Source organism: Brassica oleracea, chromosome C6 (assembly GCF_000695525.1).
Source record: "Brassica oleracea var. oleracea cultivar TO1000 chromosome C6, BOL, whole genome shotgun sequence".
Lineage (NCBI taxonomy): Eukaryota > Viridiplantae > Streptophyta > Magnoliopsida > Brassicales > Brassicaceae > Brassica > Brassica oleracea.
Genome location: NC_027753.1, coordinates 27,257,511 through 27,268,060, shown reverse-complemented (window position 1 = coordinate 27,268,060; position 10,550 = coordinate 27,257,511). Strand labels below are relative to the sequence as shown.

Here is a 10,550-nt window from a genome sequence, read left to right as displayed (position 1 = left end):
CACTTTCTTGTGATCAACAGACGACAGTTGAGATCCAAGATCTAGTTAGTTAACCAGTGAAACATTGCCATCGGTGATCACTGTGTTCAAGGGGTTGAGCTCTAATATATCATGCATGCAACTGATAGGCATCTATAGGATTATAATCTCCAACACCTGAATAGAAACCATGTATCTAATACCTTTCCAATAAGTTACACCCCCAATCATCTTGTTAGTCGAGCAATAGAGTTGCTCAATTAGGATTGCTATTTACATTTAAACCATAAAACAACAAACACTTAGAATTAATAAATTACTAGATTTAATAGGTTCTCTAGCTCCTTGTGGATTTGATCCCTAAGTACTACAATTGAACCTTTTATTTGAGAAAGTAATTCACTCCTTAGGGTAATTTGAGTGGTATCATGGCCCCATCAACCTACTCACCTCACCATCTCGCCCTCACCGCAGGTGTATCTCTTTGGCATCGGCGTTTAGGTCACCCGGATAGTACTATCAATAGGTCTCTTTCTTCTTTTGGTTTTTCTAATAAAATTGCTGACTTGACAACTCTGTGTCATGCATTCAAAGTGGGCAAACACACTCGCCTTCCATTTGTTTCTTCTTCTACAGTTGTCACTGAACCTTTTCAAATTATCCATTCTGATATTTGGACTTCTCCTGTGATCAGTAACTCTGGGTTTAAATACTATCACTTATTTTTGGATCATTACTCACATTTTGTTTGGGTGTATCCTCTGCATAGAAAAAGTGACAGCTTTGCCAAATTCCTTAATTTCTCAGCATATGTTCGGATGCAGTTTAACGGACCTATCCAGGCGCTGCAATGTGATAACGGTGGCGAGTACACAAGCCGAGTCTTCCTCGATCATTTGGCTTCCACCGGTACCAACAGTCGCTTCTCCTGCCCATACACATCACAACAAAATGGACGAGCGGAGCGTATGTTGCGCACTATCAATAACCTCGTCCGTGCATTGCTGATTCAAGCTAACATGCCACATTCATACTGGGTTGAGGCATTACACACAGCCATTTACACCTTAAACCTTCTTCCCTCTTCTTCTATTCAAAATGACATTCCTTACACTCGACTGTTTCAGCTTCCTGTCTCTTATTCTCATTTACGAGTGTTTGGTTGTTTGTGTTACCCAAGCACAATCTCAACTTCCCCTCACAAGTTGGCACCTCGGTCAATCGCATGTGTCTTTCTCGGCTACCCGACGAACCATAGAGGATATAGGTGTTTGGTGCTTGCCACACGCAAGATCATTATATCACGCCATGTCAACTTTGTTGAGGACGTGTTTCCCTTCTCGGTCATTCCTTCTCAACTGCGACTTCCTTCTCACTCGGATGTTGTACCACCTCTTACACCTCCTCCCATTAGTGTGCCTTCAAGCTCACTGACGGCTCCTCCTATGCCGCCAGCTCCTACCCAAAATAACCACCCTATGGTCACTCGAAGCAAAACAGGCATAAGTAAACCTCGTATCCCTCTTTGTCTTCATACCGATTCCATTTCTCCTCTTCCTCTTTCTCATATACAGGCTGCAAAGGACCATCGCTGTAATGGATCTATGATTGAGGAATACGATGCGCATATTAAACGCGGAACGTGGGATTTAGTACCACGTCCTCCGGGAACTAACATAATTCGTTCTATGTGGTTGTATTGTCATAAGTTTAATGCAGATGGCACGATTAAAAAGCACAAGTCATGATTGGTGGCTAATGGAAAATCACAGCAACTGGGGATTGATTGCTTTGAGACTTTCAGTCCGGTTGTCAAGCCGACATCCATTCGCACAGTCCTCCACCTTGCGCTAGCTTGGAATTGGCCGCTGCGTCAACTCGACGTCAAGAACGCCTTCCTCCATGGTGACCTTGAAGATACTGTGTACATGCATCAGCCACCTGGTTTTGTCGACAAGTCAAAGTCTGAACCACGTCTGCCTACTTCGTCGGTCTATCTATGGACTGAAACAAGCACCTAGGACTTGGTATTCTCGGTTTGCGTCGGTCGCCAAGAAAGTTGGGTTTGTTCAAAGTTGTTCTGATCCTTCATTGTTCATCATTAATCAGGGTTCGAACATGGCGTATCTCTTACTATACGTCGATGGCATCATTCTCACAGCATCAAACCCGGCTCTGCTTCAGAAGATCATCTCAGCTCTCTCCAGCGCGTTTGACATCACAGACCTTGGACGGCTACATCACTTCCTTGGCATTGTAGTAACACACAATGACAAGGGTCTATTCCTCAGTCAACAAAACTACAGTGCTGACATTCTCCATCGGGCCTCTATGACAAACTGCAACCCGTGTTCTACACCAGTTGACACAAAGACGAAGCTGGCGGATAATGATGGCCGACCCGTAGCTGATCCCTCCTTATATCGGAGCTTGGCAGGTGCACTTCAGTATCTCACTTTTATGCGGCCAGACATCTCATATGCCGTGCAACAAGTATGCTTGTTCATGCATGATCCTCGCGAACCTCACTTCGCGGCGCTCAAGCGTATCTTGAGGTACATCAAGGGCACTATCTCGCACGGTCTCCAGCTCAACAAATCTTCCAACACAGACCTTGTTGCTTACTCTAACGCTGACTGGACAGGGTGCCCCTCCACAAGACGCTCCACATCAGGATATTGTGTCTTCCTTGGTGATAGTCTAATTGCCTGGTCCGCCAAGCGTCAACATACAGTACCAAGGTCCAGCGCTGAGGCAGAATATTGCGGTGTTGCGAATGCTGTTGCAGAAACCACTTGGCTACGTAACTTGCTGCTTGAGCTTGGATGTCCATTAACTAAGGCGACCATTGTCTACTGCGATAACATTTCTGCAGTCTATCTCTCGTCGAATACAGTTCACCATCAACGAACGAAGCACATTGAACTTGACATACATTTTGTTTGAGAAAGGGTCTCCCTTGGTCACGTTCGAGTTCTTCATGTGCCGACACATCTTCAATATGCTGATATCTTCACCAAGGGCCTCCCTACACCATTGTTCACAGAGTTTCGCTCCAGCCTGAGCGTTCGACAACCTCCGCTCAGTCTGCGGGGGAGTGTTAGTTAGGATATGATAATATCCAATCTTTAGAGAATCAGAATATTCTATGTATAGTTGTGATACGTAGATATGATTACGTTGTATATATATTCTCGTGTGATCAATGAGAAAGGTATCGAGTCTTATACACTTTCAGTGTGATGCTCCCAGTTCGGGTATCAAGGATCCACAGATCAGTGAAAGGTTCTATAGATCCACCAACGAAGAAGATCTTTGACCCCACTGCAACGGTTGAAGAACCGTATTTATGAGGAGGGAAGGTAGTTGGATTCGGAACTAACCCATACTCCGTTGTTGATGTTTCGTTCAGAGTAAACCAGTGGAAGGATGAGTTGTCGTCATCATCATCTTCTTCCAAACATACATAGAGTGAGCTCTTGGGGAGGCTGGATCGCAAGACGTTGAACTCAGGCGAGCGAACAAGGGATCTTAGGTCTTTTGAGACCCATGAGATGTTTAGGTGATAGCTTCTTGGGACGCGGACCAAGCATCTCAAAACGATGTCGTCAGGCAGTGAAGAAAGCGACGGCTGCGTAGGAGTGTATTTTTTGGGTGGCTCGTCGTCGTCGGCGTTGGAGTTGGACATTGTTTCAACAGGAGAGGCTGAAAATTTTCGGTCTTGCATATTTAAGATGATGATGATGAAATCGAACAAAGCGGACTTTATAAAAATTTACTCCGTTACTTTTTTGGGGCTAGGTTATGATTCAGATATGGACAGCATTTATAAAACATTATTATTTTACTTTTAAAACTTTTAAAACATTAATTTTAAAAATGCTAAAGAATTATAAACGTTAATCAACAACAAGATTTCAGCACACGTCTGTATTGAGTTTTGTCTTACTTCGAATATGGTACGTAGAAATTGACCCGTTTCAGCTTTTAATAAGACCTTGACCAAAAAAAAGGCAACAAGATCTCAGTTTTATTCTAGTTGTAACTTCTCAAAGCTGATGTTGCGGGGTAAGTATTAATGTAATAGATTTTTGATGAGAGGATTTAATTCCAATTACATGATGCATTTTGGCCCAAAAAAACTCTAGGCTAATAAAGACTATAAATTGGCTGTTAAAATTTTGACTGTTGGTGGGTTTTTGAACTATTTAAAGTATGACTTCAGAAAACAATCTAGATTAGAAAAGGAATTTAGAAGTTCTGGGAAACAATTTTTCTATTGCTCTTTTTGTAAAGTAATCACTAGATTTTGATCCGTGCGATCGCACGAGTATTTATTTTCTGACGATGTATTCGTAATATTTGGTTGTATTACATTCACTAAGTCATGATTTTTTTTTTGTATTAAACCATCTACGTATGACAAATAATCGAATTTGATATCATATAAACAAATTCAAAATATATACCTAATTAGAGATTTGTATATGATATATAGAAAACAATGTTTAGGAAATTAAAATATGAAGAAATAAATAATTATGACTTAATATGCCATATATAAATTATAAATTATGTATACATGATTATAAAAAATACAATGGTTTTTCAACTTCTATAAAATCTTTAATATATAAAAACGGCCGATTAATTTTTATAATTAAAAAAATGTGAATGTGAATAAAATTTTATTAATAATAAATTATTTATGGGCTTAGTAAACATTACGTAAAAATGCAATTCTATAAATTGTTTCCATAAAATCTTGTTGTTAGCGTATATATAGGAAATTGCTTGAGTAGCAATTATTGAGAAAATATTTAATTTATTGTTACGTATTCCGCAAGTCAAATGATGATGAATATATTAGGAAACAAAATATAGATAATATATTATTTTCTTAAATATAATTGATAACGAAAATGAGGGCTATAGTTTGGATGGTAAATAGTTACAATATCACTCATTTACTATAAACTGTTCCCGAATGAAGGAGGAAAAATTTATTTGGAAACATAGTTGTTGATTTCGTAATATCAAATATTTTAATTGCCTGGGTACGTTTTACTTACTATATTTTATAGGTATAATTAATATTGGACATTGTTTGAAGGTTTGGATATATGAATAAAGATATTCAGTTTTGATTCTAAATTAATTTATTTGGTTTGTTCAGAATGATTAGCAATATCCCTTATATATTAATTGAGAAGATTTTGAAAAGTTATAACCTGAATTTTGTAAGAATTAAAAAAGCCTCATTCCTATGTAGCAGTTTTATAGAACTTAAATAATATGACGTCGTGCTTTATTAAGAGTTTCGGTGGAGCATAATGTAAAAGTAAGCGTCGTAGGAAAATATAAGTTCGAATTGATATGGACAGTCATATATATCCTGGTAAATGTGGACAGTCTTATATATCCTGGTGAATATCATAACGTTAAATATAATAGCTCCAACGACGCCGGTTAACTTGAAGTCGTTTTCGATGGAGCTTTGGTCGTAGATATATGTGTTGCAAATGTTCTGCTTCTCAACTCTCTCCTCATCTCTGTTCTCCATTGATGTGTGTCTGTTGTGTTCTTGGGTTCTGCTTCAACCAATTTAACCGTTTAATTGATTATTCATTATGTAAAATAAAAAAATATATAGAAAAACATAAAGTTATTAGTAGTCTTTCTTTTTAATTTGTTGAACACAATTCATATTAGTCTATGTATCTATATACGTGGTACGTGTTTGATAGAAAGATGTTGATGTCAATATGTCAAATTTAAAGTGTTTTCATTGTGCTGGCATGGTCGCAGGTCAAAACATTTCAACTTTGTACCGAGTCCAAATCGATGATATAATCAGAGCGGTTTATAATATTAAAGTTATCATCAACATTAATACAAAGACTAATACATCCAGTTTAGGCAATATATAAGTATGATTGATTATTAAAAGGTTCGCGTATGAAGCATTGGTCGTATTTGTGTGAGTTTATTAAAAAACGAATATATTTTCCTAGCTTAGCAATTCAGTTTATGTTGAATATGTATATATTGTATTAGCAATTCAGTTTATGTTCCATCTATAATTAAACCTAACCTGAATGGAAAACTGTTCGTGTTAATCTAATGAAATAGTTTTCGAAATTATTTGTATTCAAAGAACCAGCGGCCGAAGTTGAGGTATAAAATATTGTAAGAATTAAATGTGCCTTGATAAGCATTGTAGATGTTAAACAGGGAATTTTCGAGTAAATACATGAATACTATTGCTCCAAGGCTTCGATCGGAATTAATGTGAAGTTAGATAAGGAAGATACATTAAGGATTTGCTGTTGATATGACAAGTCAAAAGTACAACCTTCCGTATAAGAGGTAGAAAATATTATGCGAATTATTTTGCCTTCATAACCAAGCCTGAATCTAAAGAAATGTAAATTGTGTATTTAAAACACGGAAACTTTGGCACCAAGTCTTACATTGAAATTAATTTTGCGTTAGATTCGGAAAATTCAATATGTCGATTGAGTATCAATTAATGTGAATTTATTCGTCGAAGTTAACCTAAAAATATTCCTATATAAACGATTCCTAGCACCAATTCAATTCCATCATCTTACAAACAAGCAAATCAGCAAAAAAAAAAAGTCTGTGCTAGAAATAATGTCTATCAATGCTGTTGTCGATGTCAAGCCTTTCAAAACTATGTGGAAGATCAAGGTGAAAGTGATTCGGTTGTGAAAACAGTATTCAGCTGCTGGAGGTGAAACCATTGAGATGGTTCTATGCGATCTTAAGGTGTCGTGTTTTGTACGTTTTACTTTGAATACTTATAGTTTGTCGTTTTTGAATACTGTTAAGTCTGACACGCTTTGTGTTTTTATAATTTTACAGGGTGGTAAAATTCATGCCACGGTGAAAAAAGAATTGGTTTCTTGATTCTCTCCTTTCTTAATCCAAGGAGAGTCGTTGATGCTGATTAGTTTTTCAGTGACTCATTCATGTGGTTCCTACAGAACTACAAACCATCCTTACAAGATTAAGCTTCCTGTCCACGACCTGTGTTCGATCGTGTGAGAAATTGCCTGAGGATTTAGCAGGTTTCGAGCCAGTGAAGTACACAGAAGTGCTCGATGGAACTCTAAACCCCGATTACATGGTTGGTACGTATTGGTAACATTTTGAATTTTGAAAACTGTTTGTATAAGTAGATGTGATAACTCTTTTTATGTTCTTTTTCTTCAGATGTTATCGGCCAGATTGTTGAAATAAGTCATATTGAGCATATTAATGTGAATGGGAAGGAGACAGAGAAGGTCTCCTTAGAGTTGCGAAATTCTGAGTAAGTTTTGGTTTTACTTATACTTATACATTACTTTAATCTATCGCATAACATATTTTACATATAACTAAATAAATAATCTAAATTTTTGGTATGTTAGTGATGAAAGACTTCCAATGGTGCTTTGGGGTAAATTCACCTCTGATGTTAGCGAGGCTATGCAAGTTCGCGATGAACATTCAACTGTCTTGGTTTTACGCTTTACAAAAATCAAAGTGTAGAAGGGTAAGATACATTCCTTCATAATTATATACCTATGTTTTAAGTGATACCCTAACTGACATGTTGAAATTTCTAACAGAAGAAAGAAGTGTGAGCAATGCCTACAATGTCAGTGAAATTGGGTTGAATCCTCCGATGATTGAAGTTGGGAAGTTCATTGCAAGGTATTTTATATAGACTCTTGGGTTGAATCCTCTGAGTGCTTATGTGATTTGCTATGTTCTTTATACATTCAATTATATCATATTGCAGTTTTTATAAACTTTTCTGGTTTCTGTTTTAATAGACAAAACAACAGAGTAAAGATCGTTCATTCTAACCTGATTAGTAGACAGCGGCTGAGCTTTCAATCTACAATCTTTCTCTTGATTGTCAATCTCTCTGCAATATAACTATTATCCATTACAGAAGCTTTTAAGATTACATATACTGACTACCAAATTATAATACTTATATCGGCAAGTACACTTTATTTATGTTTCGCTGTTTAATCCGAGACCTTTTGTTTGTCTAATCCAGTTGAAGAACACAATTACGGAGTTTATTAACAATAAGAACCGATGAAATGTTTGTAGACTACAGGAAAACATAACACATTTGTTTTAAAGATGGCCCTTTTCATCTTAGATTTGGAGGAAATTAAATCCTACTCTTTCCATTTCGCTTTGGATTGTGCGTTTGATCTGATTCAAACCCGCATATTCTGTACAGAACATACCTTATCGACATCAAAGGAGTGAGGATTTGTACATAATCTGAAGGTGTTATATGGAGCCGATCCAGGGAAAAGACACATGTTCTGAGGTTGAAAGAAAAGAAAATTATGTCAATTGAAATTTCTGTTTTTGAGTGTTTGTTATGTATTTGCAAACCTACTGAGGCAATGAGAAGTTAGCTGAATGATTGAAGCTCCATGTGCTCTTTTGCCGCATCTTCTCTTATTTCAGAACAAATATATCATCTCCATTAACAGACACCGTAAGAGTTTGATCTGATTTATTTGTATATTCCCAGGGATCTGAAGCAAAAAATAATTTCACAGATGAATCAAACTTCGATAAATTAAGAACAAATATTCCAGATCTTTGGGGACAACACAATGAGACTAACCTTATAGCTTTTGATTGACGGAGCTAATACATACCTCGGTAGAGTACATACAACCTTCGATTCATTTCACTGAAGATCTGTGGAAGGTGAATTCATTTCGCATGCAGGTTCGAAGAATATTTGAGCGTTGTTTGTTCCGAAGCGATGAAATGGAGACGAAGGATAGGGTATATTCCGAAGAAAAAAAAATTGGTTAATTATGTATATGGAAAGTATAAGTGGATTATAACATTGGGCCTCAAAAATATCATATTACAAAATTGGCCTAATGAAATATCTTGCCTTATGATTTGGCCCAGAATCAACAAAAATAATTTTTTTTACTAATTTGTTATGTATTTATGTTTATTACATTAACAATTTCTATTTAATGATGTAAAAACATTTTTTAAAATTCCAAATTCTGAAAAGTCGTCTTTTAGTTTTTTTAAATCATATATAAATCAGATAAGAAGATCATTTAGTAAAAAAATTGGAACAAAGTTTTATTTCTATGACTTCACATATTCAACAAAATCTGCGAATGAATTTGAAATTTCAATGAAGCTCCACGATCCCAGTTACAATTAATTCCCCCCCTCCACCCAATTTATAAAATATTATTTAAACAATATATTTTATCTATTTATATATACAACAAACCGACCAACATATCATTTTTCTTTTTCTCATAACCGTATTACTTTTTTCTTAAACTCACCCCGCCCAAGGCGCAGGTCTTATCCTAGTTGAATAGTATAGATGGTTGAGAAATTGCGAAAATACCACAGTCATAATACTACTTTTTATTTTTAAATTAACCATTTTCACCTTCACTTTTAAAGAGGAAAAACATATTTATAACCCTATGGTTAACTAATCTAGACTTAGGTTTAGAGTTGAGGAAGAAATAGGGTTTTTGGAATGTGAAATTTAAGATTTTAATAAATATATAAATAAATATAAAAATAATATAAAAAATAGTTTCAAAAAGAAATTTCGATTTTCAAAAAGAAATAATGAAAAAAATATTGAATTTTTTTTATAAGAAAGTTCGAATTTGAAAATTATAATTCGAAAAACATAAAAAAAAATATTTATTTTTTATTTTTTATTCTTTTTATTTATTCAAATAATTATTTATTATATAGAATCATAGATATAGAACAAATGTATAATAGTATTTTGCCTCTTAATGAAAAATATATTTTTAAAAATATTCTTTTTAATGGTGATAAACATGAATAATTGTACCAACAAAGGTGTAAACATGAAAATTTCTCATGATAGTTTAAATATTATACATAAAGAAATATGGAAAATTGCCAAAAATACAACATTTATAATATCACTTTTCATGTTTATCTTAGCCATTTTTACCCTCATTTTTAAAGAGGAAAGTAGACATTTATTACCTTAGGGTTAACTAATATAGATTTAGGGTTTAGAGTTAATGAGTGAAGATGTGTCTGCATGTTTTTTTTATTTTGGAAACAGGTGATAAGTAAGTTGGAGCATCGTACAGTTGCGTATCAGAGCACTTCCAATGGGGATTCTATCCATTGGATTTTAAAAATTTCATATATATATATATTTAACATCTTTCATATATATATATATAATTTGTGGGAACCGAAATTCGCACTGTCGATTTCCGTTTAAATTAGGAAACTAGGAAAACCCTACTTTCTTAGAGGTCCCGGAGATCTGTTAATACCACATGCTAAGCAATCAGAACACGAGATATCAACGACAAAGTACAAAAATCGTAAAAAGAGAGCAAAATAGATCTTATTCCGAATCCGTGTTTGAGCATTACAACAAGGTATAAGCCTGAGCTCGAGAGCTGTCGGCGAGATTCCTAGTTCTAGCAACCCTAAGACGGCTAAACCTAATTGAGTCGCAGCTCGAAATAACAAAAACG

The 10,550-nt window shown here is 35.4% G+C and overlaps 1 protein-coding gene across 1 annotated transcript; it reads right to left on the bottom strand.

Annotated features, from left to right (window-relative positions):
* Positions 1 to 3,181: 3,181 nt before the first annotated feature.
* LOC106297879 (F-box/kelch-repeat protein At2g22050-like) lies at positions 3,182 to 3,667 on the bottom strand. Its single transcript, XM_013734029.1, has one exon. The coding sequence runs from the start codon at positions 3,665 to 3,667 to the stop codon at positions 3,182 to 3,184; it is 486 nt and encodes a 161-aa protein (XP_013589483.1).
* Between the last annotated feature and the right edge of the window lie 6,883 nt (positions 3,668 to 10,550).

What these genes read in the sequence shown, in the direction of transcription:
- LOC106297879 (XM_013734029.1), bottom strand. Translation starts at nt 3,667, where the DNA reads ATGTCCAACTCCAACGCCGACGACGACGAGCCACCCAAAAAATACACT.